The 15,478-nt window shown below is 46.8% G+C and overlaps 1 protein-coding gene across 2 annotated transcripts in view; it reads right to left on the bottom strand.

Annotated features, from left to right (window-relative positions):
- Window positions 1-476: 476 nt before the first annotated feature.
- Window positions 477-15,478, bottom strand: part of Katnal2 (katanin catalytic subunit A1 like 2) — a 69,704-nt gene continuing 54,702 nt past the window's right edge. For both annotated transcript variants that reach the window (XM_021150655.2, XM_021150656.2), the window contains exons 14-16: window positions 3,323-3,485; window positions 1,796-1,898; window positions 477-899 (exon numbers count right to left, since the gene is read on the bottom strand). In XM_021150655.2, coding sequence (XP_021006314.1) covers window positions 760-899; window positions 1,796-1,898; window positions 3,323-3,485 — 406 coding nt within the window. In that variant the 3' untranslated portion in view covers window positions 477-759. The remainder of the gene's footprint in view (window positions 900-1,795; window positions 1,899-3,322; window positions 3,486-15,478) is intronic.

Consider the following 15,478-nt stretch of genomic DNA (forward strand, 5'->3'; position numbering starts at 1 on the left):
ATGTAAGGCAGGGCTGAAAGTCAAGTGGCTGAAAATTAGCTGACAAACTAGCGGGACTCCGAGTAGCCAGGAGGGATGGAGGTTTTCCTTTATTCTCTGGGGAAGCAGCGGTTAAGGCCTTGAGGACAGTACCTATGAGGACAAGGCAGTGATCGTGGTGGTCAGCTAGGGTGAAAGGGGCTGAAAGGAGGATGGTTATGGTTCTATGGTGGTCTGCTTTCCCTGGAGCAGGCAGTGGGGAGAACAGAGAGTTACACGGGGCATTCAGCCAGTTAAAAAAGCATACGGCCAGCTGGGTTAGGGCAGCACTCTGAGTCCCAGCAGAGGCAGGTGGATCTCTGAAGTCAAGGCCAGCCTGGTCTACAGGGTCTCGGGAGGGAGGGAGGGAGGGAGGAGGGGGAGGATACTGATGGTATCTGACAAACTTGAGAATGTATTACAAGAAAGAAATTAAGAATAGAGGCTAAGAAAATATTTTTCTTCAAAATGAAGATCTCAGTTCACAAATGAGAAACACAGGAAACTTCTTCAAAATTTTATAGTCAAATTGTGAGAAAAACCTCTATTGCCTGACCCAACAGCACACACTCACTGCTGAAATCTCCACTCTGCTGACATCCATGACACGAGAGCTCATGTTTCCAAAGGAACACAGTTGTCCAAATGAGTCCAGCTATCAAGGATAACTTCCTCCCTTCCATCCCAGTCACGCTGGGGAGGCTCTCGGCTGCCTCTGGCCAGGTCAGGCTGGGCACAGCTTTATACAGACTCAAACTTCTCTTGCCAGGCCAAGTATCTCTCGGTCAGATTCTTTGCTGAAGGCTTGGTGTGAGCCAACACATCCAGAAAGTCCTGTGTGGTCACAGTGTCCAGCTGGATCCCAGGTAAATTGTTGCTCTCTAGACAAGAAGACAACCGTCAGAATGGGGCGCTGTGCCTCGTAGGGCTCAGAGTTCTTGGAAGGCTATTAGGCCAGGTCTGCAGACAGTGCAGACATCCTGTCCTTGATGGCTAGTGCAGCTTAAACATCTGAAGAGGGCTATGGGGTGATGGGGCGATGGAGCTTAAAGCTGTGATACCCCCAGGCAGTGGTGGCGCACGCCTTTAATCCCAGCACTTGGGAGGCAGAGGCAGGAGGATTTCTGAGTTCGAGGCCAGCCTGGTCTACAGAGTGAGTTCTAGGACAGCCAGGGCTACACAGAGGAAAAACCCTGTCTCAAAAAACCAAAAAAAAAAAAAAAAAAAAAAAGCTGTGATACCTACCCCCCAAAACACACACATACCATTCTGCCTCCAGAAGGGAGTTAAATATATTAAGGAAGTATATTCACTATTTGTATAGTGCCTCAGATGGATCCAGCCCCATATTAGTGTGTGCCAGAAAAATAAAAGCCCAAACTCTGAGGAGACAGATTATCATCCGCCAGCAGTGTGAATCTTGCAGCAGAGCACACTGAGGATGCATACAATGTAAACACCTTGGAGCCTGGAAAACCAGGCACCGGGCGCCATCTGCTGGTGAGAGGCGGCAGGACTTCTGCACGAAAAGCAAGGGCTCTGCCGTTCAGCTAAGTCCTGTGCCCATTTTAGTGTATGTATTTTGAGACAGGGTCTGGTTAAGTTGCCCAGGTTAGCCTTTGACTCAGTACAGAATCCAGGTTGGCCTTAAACTTGTTCCCACTTTAGTTCCTAAGTGGCCAGGAAATCAAGCATGCAGCACCATATCCTGCCAAGAGTTAGGATGCTTAAGCACAAAGTTCCCGCCCAAGGCCCAGCACTGTGAACCCAGCCATACCTGACTGGTTGTTTTCAAGCACACTGAAGATCTTTCGCACAGGCCGCATGGCTGCCTCCCTGCAGACCAGCTTAATGTCGGAGCCTGAGTAGCCCTCTGTTTCCTGAAATAGTTTCAAAGCTGGGCTAAGCAGGCAGAATGCTGGTGTCCTCTTCATTCTTGTAGGCAGGATGCAGTGTCTGAATGCTAGCTTAGAATTTTGTCATCCCTGTTCACTACACCAGCATCCCTGGGTTAGCAACACTGGAGGGAGAGAAAGAGCTAACAAGTCCTGCTAACCCAGCCATCTGGGTGACAGTTCCCTCATGCCATCAAATACGCTGTGAGAGGCCAGTGGAGGACTGAACCACCCAGCGTGCCTGATGGGGCCCTAATCCTAAGTCCAAGATACCCAAATGAGGGTGTTTTGTTCTTGTGTTAAATAAAGCCATTTCTGCTTTTGAGGGGCTTTAGAAAACATTAGGCTGAGCGGTGGTGGCGCACGCCTTTAATCTCAGCACTTGGGAGGCAGAGGCAGGCGGATTTCTGAGTTCGAGGCCAGCCTGGTCTACAGAGTGAGTTCCAGGACAGCCAGGGCTACACAGAGAAACCCTGTCTCGAAAAAGGAAAAAAGAAAACATTAGGTTTGAATGTCTACCCAGAGCAGATATCCTGGAATGTACGCCTGTGGCGGCTATTCTTGGTTGTCAACTTGACTATATCTGTAGTTAACTAAAACCTGAGGTGGTTATATTCATGAGGGATATTTTCTTAAATCGTTTAAACTAGGAAGACCTACTTTTAATGCTGATCTTTGAGGTGGGAAGATCCACCTTGACCTGGGCTACAACTTCTTTCAGCACCCAAAGGACCTGGAAGAAGGAAGTCTATTCCTTCATTAGAGAGCCATTCGACTGCTTATTTGGAATTCTGGAGTATACTGAAGGTCGACCTGCTGAGACTTCCAGCCTTGTGGACTGAACAACTACTGGATTCTTAGACCTTACTTTGGTAGACAGCCCATTTTTGGATGAGCTGAACCACAGCCTATAAACCACTCTGATAAATCCCCTGTGTGTGTGTGTGTGTGTGTGTGTGTGTGTGTGTGTGTGTGTGTGTGTGTTGAACACATATATGTGTTGTAAAAGCTCTGCTCCCCTACGGAGCCCTTATTAGTACACTATCCAATGAGGATTAACAGATACAGAGTTTTTCTTTGCAAAGGCTTTATCAATTCGTAACCCTCTGTGGACTCTGTTGCCCATGTTAGAAATGGAGTAGCTGAGGCTCAGAGAGTGAACACATCCCTAAGACCTCACAGCTAATATGACACAGGGCCAGGACTTGACTATGGGCTCCCTGAATCTGAACCCTGTGCTACTCCCCACAGCTCCCCAACTTCTGCTTCACTGTGGCCAGGCTCCTGAAGCCTGTCTGTTCATGGGGCGGGGCTCCACTGCACTGTGGGGCAGCCTGGATCCTGTCTAACAGTCACCGTTTGGTGTGTGCTGCACCCATGCCCTGTGCCTCCCACTCCAGGCTGCCCACCTGGCTCAGCACGCTGTACTCCAGCTGTGTGTGTAGCTCCAGGGCATGGTTCTTGCTCACAGGCGGCAGCCAGTGGTAGATCATGGCTTGTCTGGCCTCTTGGCTGGGGAGATCGACCAAAATCCTCTTCTCCAGGCGCCGTAACATGGCACAGTCCAGCTCCCTGTATCACAAGAAAACAGAAATGGATGGAGCAGCGAGCAGTGCTTCAGATAGACAGACTTCTGACATTGATTGTGTGTGTGTGTGTGTGTGTGTGTGTGTGTGTGTGTGTGTGTGTGTCTGTGTGTGTCTGTGTGTGTCTGTGTGTGTGTTTGGAGGTCAGAGAACAGAGTTTGGAAGCTGGTTCTCTCTTTCCACCCTGTGGGTCCCTGAGGTCATCAGGCTTGGTGACAGCTTGCCTGAACTCAGGGAGCCATCTCACTGGCCCCAGTAACTATATTCTAAGTGCAATTTAGCTTTACAAGAAGCAAGTCAATATCTTAACCGTCACTGTGTATCTATAACTGAGTAGTTACTGCAGCTACTCCATGTTATTTGAAAAAAAAATTTTTTTTTAATATGTGCAAAGGAGAAGAAAAGAAGGGAGAAAAGAGACAGCCCCTTCCAGACTCCTCATGTACAGGAGGTCCTTTCAGTGACAACGGGATAGGACATCTCACAATGACTCAGCTACGAGTACTTCATTGAGACTTTAACGTCAGCTGCTAGACTCGACCTTGCCAGCGAGCCCGCCATTCATCCCCGCCAGAGTGAATAACCACCTTGCTTCACTGCTCAGGTGAACCCAGCACCAGTACCTCCCTGCCTGTACCAGTGTGGCCTTTGGGGACACTGTCCCCACTTCCATCAGTGCAACTTCACATTTGTAAATCATTTTCCTAATCTTTTTCGTTAAGTTATACCTGTTTTTTAATATTGTTTTAATTTAGATGAGTGTTCATCCAAAAGAAGGGATTAGATTGTGAGCCACCATGTGGTTGCTGGGAATAGAACTCAGGACCTCTGGAAGAGCCACCAGTACTCTTAACCACTGAGCCATCTCTCCAGCCTCTTCCTAAACCTTTTAATATCAATAAATAGAGAAGCAAAATAACAGACCGCCATCCACCTATATATCTGCCATCCTGAGTGAAGAGCAGGCCACACTTGGCTACATCTGCCTCATGTGGCTTTCCAGGCAGCCTTACTCAATATTTCTTTCTTTTTTCTTTTTTTTTTATTAGGTATTTTCCTCATTTACATTTCCAATGCTATCCCAAAAGTCCCCCATACCCTCCTCCTCTCTCCCCTACCCACCCACTCCCACTTTTTGGCCCTGGCTTTCTCCTGTACTGGGGCATATAACGTTTGCAAGTCCAATGGGCCTCTCTTTCCAGTGATGGCCGACTAGGCCATCTTTTGATACATATGCCTTACTCAACATTTCTAAACAGACTGCATCACTAGGCCCATCTCTAACAAGCATGTATTTCTGAGAAAAGGCACACTTTGTTTCATGGTTATGACCACGACACCTGACACAGTAGAGACTGACATGTGCCGGGCCCACTGCTCAGCCTGTGTTCAGCATCTCCAGCCATGCCCAAATCTCTCTCCAGGACTTCCCAACCAAATCCAGTGACGGTGGATTGTGCACAGCTGTGTCTCCTAAATCCATTACTCAAAGCCAGCCTCTCTGCCCAGCCCCTTGAAGAGGAACAAGGCTCCTTGTGAACTGCCCCCCCCCCATCCTAATTGTGTGATGCGTCCTTCTGTTGTTACTCAGCTCCGGAGAGTTTGTGTCTCTGGCGACGTGCTTGTGCATGACAGCGCATCAGGATGCATTTGTGCATGTCTCCCCATCAGTGACAAGTGTCACTTTCTGAGATCATCTGATGATGACAGAACTCTCCATCATAAAAGACACATCTTGTAATTAGTATTAAACGTTCTGTGTGCAAGCCTTTGACACCCATGGTTTCCCCAACTTCTCTCCATCAGTAGTTGTAGAGACTGCGAGTGGCCTTTATTTGAAGGAATTATTGTTCATACACGCATCCATACGGTGATTTAAAACTCTTTTTATCCCAGGTCTTTTACGAGGACTGGCTGTGGCATTCTCTAGCACCGCTTTGCAGAGAGCTTTTCCTTCTCTCTACAGTGGAGCTGCTTGGTGACCTCGGGTCACCATTTCTATTATTAATGGTTACTTTGTGTGTGACCTGTGAGCTCTTTGTATGTGAAATTTTCAAACTCAGAGAAGTGTAGAAACATTTAACTTTCTATAATAGAAATGAGGAAATGCTTGTGTGTTTGTCTGCCTCAACAATGATAAGAAGTAACAAGAGAGTAGACTGTAATCCAGCACTCAGGAGGCCGAGGAGAACTGGGGGCTGGAGGTCAGCCTGGGCTACATAGAGAGACCTTTTTTGATATGGGGGAGGGAGGAAGGAGGGGTGAGAGGAGGACTTTAACTTAACTAAGATGGTACTTAAAGTTGAGAGGGGATACAGTCGCCCCATCTCTTCCTGGAATGCCCTAAAATAGGTTAATGATTGGCAATAAACCTACAAAAGCAACTGGTAACAACAACAGAATCTTCAAGCTGGAAAATCTGAAAGCTTTTCAGTGACAACCAATTTGCAAACCCCAAGAAGCTGCTTTCTAACCGAGCAGTAAAGAAAGCTAAGAAACAAGCTGATCCAGCCACACTCACTGCCCTCCTCACCAAGACACTGGGGGCTGGCAGCATCCCTTTCCCTTAGGGCTGAGGTGAAGACCAAGAGAAAAGGGAGAATGAGTTAAAGTTTGTTTAAGAAACAGATCACAATTTCTTCCCTGCATCCTATGGGAAGGGCCTGCCTCTATCCACCACACCTGTCAGGGACAGTGTGGGTGTGGGGGGAGGGTGGGGTCTCTGCTGAGAAACACCAAGCAGGCCAAGCAGGTCAGAACTGTGTTGTGTTGAAAGCAGGGTGTGTGTGTGTGTGTGTGTGTGTGTGTGTGTGTGTGTGTGTGTGTTAGCCCTCACTCAACAATGAGGTGCCAGCTTCCTGCCCCAAACTGGATGGTTCCCACCATTCTATAACTCCGATCTCAGGAGATCTGATGCTCTCTCCTGACCTTCATGGGCACTAGGCACATAAGTGGTTCACAGACAAACACACAGGCAAAACACATAAAAGGATTTTTTTTTAATTGTGTTAGTGCGTAGGAACAGTGACAGTGGTCAAGCATGAATAACCATTAATAATAGAAATAGTAACCCTTATGTAACTAGAAAGCCTCAGACACTCTGAAGCCTCGGGCTTCCGTTCATTGTTCCCTGTAGGAACAGCCTTTTATCTGAGCTCTGCCTTGCACCAGTAGGCCTAAGTGTCTTTGCCCTATAACCCTTTACAGAAATCCTCCGACTGCACCAACTTCAGAGATTTCTTTGGCTTTCTAGTTCCATCATACTCCACGAAGGGAAGACTCTGTCTTAATGAGAGCATCAGTCTAGAAGGCCAGCAGATCCAATACCAGGAGTTCCAGGAAAAAGAACAGAGGAACCTCATGAAAAAGACAACTCCAGAGAATGTTCCAGATTCCTAGTAACAGGGTTTCCATATTTTAACTGTTAATGTGACCTAAAGTTTAAACAGCATTTACTAAAGGACAGACACATTTCAAGTATATTATAGATGCTAATATATTTAATTTTTACAGCAACCTCCTGATGCTGTTCTATCGTTGCTTGCATTTTGAAGACAAAGGCTTCAAAGTAAAGTAGCTCAGGCCTGATGCTCAGAATGACTCAGGAGAGATGCCAGGGTGCCGTGCTGAGGGCAGCAGAGCTCATGGGGAGATTTCAGAGCACCTAGAAAGGATAACAAGTTTCCAGAGAGAAACAACAGGTAACATACAACGTGTCACATGTAACACTTCTCAAGCCATGATAGTCCATACTTGTAATTCTAGAGCTCCGGAAGCTGAAGGAAGAGGATCAAGTGTTCGAGGTAAGCCTGGGCCACACAGCAAGTTCTGAGCCAGCCTGGGCTACACAGCAAGTTCTGAGCCAGTCTAAGGCAGCAGAGCTAGATCACATCTAATTAAAAATAACAACAACAACAACAACAACAGATTTTATCCATAGCAACATGAGATATTAAAAGAGACTTCTAAATTCTAAGGAAGAAAATAATTTCTAATAAAATCTATAGCTTGGTCAAACTATATGGATCAATAGTACAGACAGTTTCAACATGTGAGACCTAAACAATGAAACAAGCCAAAGCTGGGTGGGACCCAAGCACCAGAAGTACTGACACAGAAGAGAAGGACACCGCCAGAGTGGCAAGGCGAGAGCTCAGGGTCCCCTCTGCAGACAAGCGACTCTGTTTGGACCTGGTTTAAAGGTCTGGGGAGTCATATCGGCAAGGAGAGCAACTTGATAGAATGGTCTGTCCTAGGGTGTCAAGCAAGTATTGATGTGGACAGTACCTAATTCTTGTCCCCATCTCATCCTGGGTGGCTTCTTTATAGGATGCTCAAGACAACAGAATCACATAGAGGGGGTGGGAAAGCAATCCTTCACTATAGATGTCTGTATTGATCAACTAATGCCCTAAAGTGAGAGATTTACCTCAAAACTGCTTGTGGGTACAAAATAAGTGCAACTCTCTGACAGCGGGCCTGATGAATGCACTCTTAATGACATCAATAATCATATAATCATATGGGAGAGGAAACAAAGGACAAATGGAATGTACCCAGAAATCATTCTTTATGCCAACATATTGGTATATATAAAAATGTAACTTGTGGCCACCAGAGAAGGAGCCTCCTGGCTCTTGCACTTAGATTTTACACTAGCTATTTTAGTTGTTATGACTCCTTCCTCCTGGTTATTTAGTACTTCTCCCCCATCAGTGGTCACATCAACCAACGAGCATGAGGTATATAAGACATGAAACCCAGCGAGGCTCTCAGACCCCTGCCTAGTCTATACAAAGCACTATATACCCCTGGCCACACTGGGAGCCCCCTTGGGCCACAATGCCTCGGACTAGACAGCCTAAGTATCCACATCAGACCTGCAGGTACCCTCCTCTGCCCATCGTCGCTGGTGTACCTGCACCTGAGGTCATTCCACAGTTCACAGCATGGAGAAACCAAACACAGTTCAAGTTCGTTCCTTCATCACTTACTAGCACTTCAAGTTTAATCGATTTCAGTGTGCTAACAGAAGAGCCAACTACTGTGCTGCAGACAAAGTCTTTGTGGTCCATCCATAGCCACCATAAAGTGGATGGTCATGACAAGACCATCCTGGAAGAGCAGACTGAGCTGTCTTTGATATAACAGAGAGCCAGAGAGTCAAGTGCTGCCTTCTACAGTGAGCTCACATGGAAGGCTACCTACTTACACACTTCCCCAGATGGATCTACTTGCTGTACTTGAACTCAATTTCCATTCTAGTTCTGACATGTGCGCATCTGCATGTATGCCTGTGTGTGCCTGTGTGTGCCTGTGTGTGCATATGTGTCTATGTGTGCATGTTTGCCTGTGTGTGCCTATGTGTCTGTGTATGTCTGTGTGTGTGTCTGTGTGTACCTGTGTGTGCCTGTATATGCCTGTGTGTGCATGTGTGTGCATGTGTGCCTGTGTGCATGTTTGGCTGTGTGTGCCTGTGTGCCTGTGTGTCTGTGTGTGCCTGTGTGTGTCTGTGTGTGCCTGTGTGCCTGTGTATGCCTGTGTGTGCCTGTGTGTGCATGTGTGTGCCTGTGTGTGCATGTGTGTGCCTGTGTGCATGTGTGTCTGTGTGTGCATGTTTGCCTGTGTGTGTCTGTGTGTCTGTGTGTCTGTGTGTGCATGTTTGCCTGTGTGTGCCTGTGTGTGTGTGTGTGTGTGTGTACCTGTGTGTGCCTGTGTATGCCTGTGTGTGCCTGTGTGTGCATGTGTGTGCATGTGTGCCTGTGTGTGCCTATGTGCATGTGTGTCTGTGTGTGCATGCTTGCCTGTGTGTGTCTGTGTGTGCATGTTTGCCTGTGTGTGCCTGTGTGCCTGTGTGTGTCTGTGTGTACCTGTGTGTGCCTGTGTGCCTGTGTATGCCTGTGTGTGCCTGTGTGTGCATCTGTGTGCATCTGTGTGCATCTGTGTGCATGTGTGTGCATGTGTGCCTGTGTGTGCATGTGTGTACCTGTGTGCCTGTGTGTACCTGTAGGCCTGTGCAGTTTGTTGGGTACACGGCAGGAAGGAAGGTGGGGCAGGACCTGCAGTGCTGCTGTGGCATCTTCCTGTCATCTTCTTCATGTGCACCTTCTACTCTGTCAAGCCCAGAGCAAGCGTTCTGTGTGCAGTAATGGTTTTCCTTTGCTATAATGTCCATTGTAAAACAATACATATTCCACCAGGCATGCTGGTACACACCTGTAATTCCAACACCTGTGAGGTGAAGTGGGCAGAGCGCGGGGTAGAGATGAGCCTGAGCCATACAGTGAGTTCAAAGCCAGCCTGAGCTCCATACCATGACCACCTCTTGAGAAGCAAAACGAAAACCAATCTACTTCTTCCTGTGTGTGCAGCTCACATGGTGCTGAGGGCGTCCCCAGCTCATAGAAGGACAGTATCTCTCGGATCCCTGCTTCCTCCTTCATGCAGAATATTGAAAAGTTCCCAAGAAATTCCACTCTGCTGGGTGCATGAATGAACTGTGGGTGCAGAGAGGGTGGCTTTGTAGAAGATGGTCTGCTCTCATAAACTCCTGGAGTTACTTACCAAGGGGAATGTGCTTAGCATTATCCAGGTACTAAGTGTCCAGCATCCATGTGTGCATGTGTGCATGTGTGCACACGTGTGTATTAAGACCGTACAGCCATCATTAGTTTTGATTAGTGGGGCGAAGCTGCATGGGCGTGAAGGAAGCGTCGTACTTTCATTCTCAGTGGAAACCATGGAAACTGTGAGCCTCCAGGTGACCTGCCAGGCTCATTTGGCAGCGCTTCTGAGGATGACTCGAGAGATGGGTATCCAGGCCATCTCCTCTCATCAGAGAGGCCAGAGACTCCAGCAAGGGAGCCTTAGCAGGGCAAGTCATTGCTCTACTTATGTGTGAGCTCTACGTATCACTTTAATGGAGTGAAAAATCACCTCACATTACCTATTGATTACCCTCCCCAATATGATACCAATAACCGAGGCGGGGGGGGGGGATCTAATGGCTCTGACCACAGCAAAAGGATGAACGAGATCAGAAATCTTATCTTAAGGCCCCTTTTAAAACTCAATTGATTATTTAAAAGATACATTTTGAATGTATCATGGAAACCTGCTGGACACAGGGGGAAAGTGCCCAAGTAAAAAAAAAAAAAAAAAAAAAAAAAAAAAAGAGACTCAAAACCCAGACTAGATAGATGAAGATGTAAATATGGCTGACTTAGTTACAATGGGTTAATAAGTTTTAAAGGTTTTGTGTGGGGCAACGCAGACTCAACAGAGGGAGAGTCAAGACTTGCAAGGTCAAGCAAATCCCTATATATCTGACGGGCACATGCCCGTTATGACAGTGTAGGTTAGGATGTCTCCCCTTTAGCACTGGATGCCATCAGGAAAATGAATTTCTGCACTGAAGGAGAATCTTCATGGACAGTTCAAAGCGATTGGCTTCACTAGGACAGTCCCAGATAGCCTAGCCTGAGAAGAAAAGTCAAGTCAAAATGGTCCAAAACAGAAACAGTTAAATAAATGATCTCTACAGGATCCCATTACATGACTCCCATAGATAGCACCTATGACACTAATAAAATGACAAAACATGTTACAACCACCATGAATGAAAGTCAGAAGGAAAAAAAAAAAAAAACTAACAACAGAAATACACTCCATTGGCCAGAGAATAATGTTTAAAATTAATAAGGAAAGGAAAGGATGGATCAAAAATATGAGCAAGAGCCTTGCACATGTCACCTCTGATGACTGAAACCCCTGGCTTTTCTACAATAAATAATGAGAAGGCCAGCCTGGTCTACAAAGTGAATTCCAGGACAGCCAGGGCTATACAGAGAAACCCTGTCTCAAAAAAACAAAAACAAAAACAAAAACAAAAAGAGAGAGAGAGAAGGCTTCTGAAAGTCTAGAAGAGGAGGCAGACTGGCTGGGGATCTAGGGACTTGGAACTGTCATGGCAACAAGGGCCCTGAGCTTGCTTGCTTCACCTCTGTCCTGATGGTTTGCTGGAGAAACCCATAACTCAAAACTACATGGACAAAACACCAAGAAAAATTTGCTCTTCCCCAGCCAAAGGGTCAGAAAAGGGAGATTTATAAGACAGAAACCTTTTTGAGACTATCAGTTCTCATCCAGCCAAGCACTGCAGGAGAACCCCCCCCCCAGGAGGGGGGCGTGGCAAGGAGGGAGCAGAGTCAACAGTGGTGGTGGGGGGAGGGAGGAGGGGGGAGGGAGGACATAAAAACAAAGAAACAAAAATACCTCTGCAAAAGAAAAGCCAAATGCAAGCTGGGTCACTAACATAATAGAACTGTGTATAGAATTAAGCAAGTTTGCAAAGTTGAGCAGAGTACATCAAGCCCGGAACACACATCGGGCCCTATCGTAACATGATTGCACCCACCGGACAGCCAGGGCAGGGGCTGAGCACATGGCATCTCTACATCTTGTTTCCACTTTGTTGGTTTGCTGTGCCAGATGGATCCCAAAGGCCTCAGTCACACATTCGAGGCAAGCACTCTGCTTTCCCAGCTAGATCCTGCTTTTTGCACAATGCGTATTGACCTGTGGCAGACCACATTCGGAAAATATAGACCTGGGCAAAGCCCAGAGTTGAAAGACGGAGCCTCAAAGAGCACTTTTCCTCCCCCACGTCCAGAACGCTGGTTACTGTGCAAAAGGACAGGGGCTACGCTAACTGATCTTTTCCATTCACAAACGTGTGTTTCTATGGGAACACCACACCGGGAAGGAGTGTCCATATGGGAGGCAATCCATTTGCACAGTGGTAGGAAGGCAGCCGGGCTGGCAGCTGCCTGAGGAATGTTTTAAATCCTATAGAAAATGGAAGGACAGTCCCAAGGGGATGGCCCGTGTGAGGCAATGCTGATGCCCCCCACAAGCCGGGACAGACTTATTTGCAGAGCAGGGGTCTCTCCGCTCTCACGACTTCTTTTGAATCTTAGAGGAAAGTTGCCCCCTGGCATTTTCAGCCTGCAGCTTGGCTATGCCAGGACCCGCTTTCATCGAGGGTTCCTGGAATGTCTAGCCATTTGATGGGCAGCAAGGAAGACGGGAGTGTCAGCCTGTCGCTCACAGCTCCCACACTTGATTGGTACAAGCTAGCAGAGAGTTAAGTAGACATCTCTCGATGGAATTTGCCTTAATGGGCCTGTTCATTCCCTCTGGACTGCTGGGCCTGGGCTTTTGAGTGTGCGGCAATCAAAGCAGGTCAAATTAGCCCTAATTATACTCGCTAAGTTTCTCACATCGCCATTACATTAAGTGGTAATATTAAATGTGCAACATTTTTTATGCCTCTCATTGCTCACTTACACATCCAATGATACAGAGAAGTTGTTCCTTCTTGTCCTCTCTCATGGCAAAGACCACAGCATGTGAGCAAAAAACTGTATGCCACCTCACTGCTGAGACAGCGGTAAAGGATAGTCCAGTGCCTGAATGATGCTTTTGACCAGAACTGCCCCAGTTGTAAGTGATTTGATATTTTAGGGCTGAGTCTTCACATACTAGTTGGTTATCCCTCCGGGGTAGAATGCTTGAAGCAGGTAAGCACCCTTCCTCAAGTGGGATCCTGAGGCCAAGGAAAACCTTATTAAGAATATTCCTTCTTCAGAGAATCTTTCCTTATAAAAGGGTTTGTCAATATGTCACAGGGGATTAAAATACAAAACCCTTCCATTCAGTAACCCCACCTCCAGGTGTCTTTCCTAAGGAGCAGAACTGTACCCAAAGGTGTTACTTTGTGCATGTGTGCACACTTCAGGGTTGTGTGTGCATGTGCACATGCATGTGTGGAGGCAAGAAGACAATCATGGGGTGTCATTCCTCAGGTGCCAACCCCCTTCTTTGAGAAAGCCTTTCACTGGCCTGGAGCTCATTACGTAGGCTAAGTGGGCTGGCCAGTGAACCCCAGGAATCCACCCATCTCAGCCTCCCTGATGCTAGGATTACAAGCAGTTTTCTGACTGAGCTCTCTCCCTAGTCCTGTTTACGAAGGTTTTTATGGCCAGGGCATTCATTTCAATGTTCGTTATTAATAGGGAAAGTTTGGGAACACCAGATCTGCTCAGCGAGAGGAATGATGAAATTATGGTATAGTCCATGTGGGGGAATTTCTGGGCAGCCATTACCAAATCCAATTTTCAAGGATTATTTAATGACATTGGAAATGGTCTCACTATAATGTTAAGTAATGAACACAAGACACTAGTGGGATTGCAGACTAGAACAACCTCTATGGAGGGAAACTTGGCAGGCTATCCCATGATTCCATGCCCATTACCCTTTGACCCCGTGGGTTTCCTTCCAGGAACCTATCCCAAAGCTGCACGGACAGAACACAAAAGTAGCATAGCAATACGCACTCCTTACTGCGCTACCATGTGCAACAGCAAGAGCAGCCCTGTTGCCATCACTGGGTGACTGACTGGATACAGTCCAGATATACACCATGCTGTGGTATACCGCCTTTTGTATATGAGATAAATACAAGCTGTGTGAAGCTGCTGCCTATAAAGCATGGAGTGCTGTTTATAGTAAAACCTTATGAATGACTGGAAGGTGTAGATTTTAAGTAATGAAAGGCTAGAGTAGCAACCATCTTTACTAAAGCAGGCAAATCAGTAACGGTTGTCTACTCTCAGTCGTATGCATTGTATTGTGTACGTTACACTTTGATCACTTTGATACAGCTAACATTTCAGTAGGTTTGACACCAGCGTCAACAAACATGTCAGCAATATGCTCACACTCTGTGATGTGGAACCTCTGTGGCTCCACTTTTATCTCACGGGACCACGGCCATATAGGCAGCCCATCATCGCCTGAGGCAGGCAGTACATGGCTTCAGTACATTATCAAGATTCTGAAATTAGTACTACAGGCAATCTTAGGACAAGTACTCTCTCCACCACTGTAGTGGCTATTCCTGGTTGTCAACTTGACTCTATTTGGAATGAACTACAATCCAGAATTGGAAGGCTCACCAGTGACCCTTATCTGGAGACTTGGAGATAGAAGTTTCTGATCTGGATCTTGGTATGGAGATCTTGAGCCTTAGTGGCTATGGATTCCAGAAGATTAAATCTCCGAGTTTAAGGAACACACCTTTAATCCCATGAGATAGGCATGCTGATCTCTGCATTCAAGGTCAATTTACAGAGCATGAACCAGGATAGTCAAGCTTAGGCAGTGAAGGATTTAGAAAACATAAAGCCAGTGATAATGTAATAGTACAAGGGGATCATGTTCTAGTTCCTGTAAGCAGCAGAACTTGGCAGCTTCAGCCATGTGGTTCTGGCTCTAGAGTTAAGAATGGAAGGAACTACTGGGAAAATTGATGCTGGTTAGCTGAAGCTAAGGAATTAGCAGTGATTAAGAAGAGACCAGCATCACTGAGGTGAAATCTTCTGGAAATTGTTTTCTGGGAGCACAAAGAAGCTGTGTTCCAGAGATACCCAAGGCTGTACCTCATGCTGCGGCTGGACTTGGTAATGTGTAAGAGTCACTCAGGTGGTACTGCTTGTGAAGGAATGAACGGATCATGGAGAGAAGCTGAGGCTTAGCACTGTGAGAGGCCAGGGAAAGCCATTGGAGAAGGTGAGGCCTCAGCTGTAGTTGATGGCCCAGGACTGAAGGGGTCATGCAAAGGATTTGATGCTTGGCACCCTGAAGAGAACCTACGAGAGGCTATTGGTGAGGCCTGATTGGAGTGGAACACCCCAGTGTATTGGAGATGTCAGTACCATGGGATGATCACCAAGAACAGCAGCCGTAGTGGAGTGGATCAACCTAAACTTAGAGTGCTACAGAGGGCAGAGCTGGAAAAGTGATGCCAGCCCTTAGGAGGAGTCCAAAAGATCAAGTGGAATCCCAGACACTGAAACAAGAAGCTGTAACATTGAAATTGCCTTGGAGACTCAAAGATGTTAAAGATGCCAGAGC

Source organism: Mus caroli, chromosome 18 (assembly GCF_900094665.2).
Source record: "Mus caroli chromosome 18, CAROLI_EIJ_v1.1, whole genome shotgun sequence".
Taxonomy (NCBI): domain Eukaryota; kingdom Metazoa; phylum Chordata; class Mammalia; order Rodentia; family Muridae; genus Mus; species Mus caroli.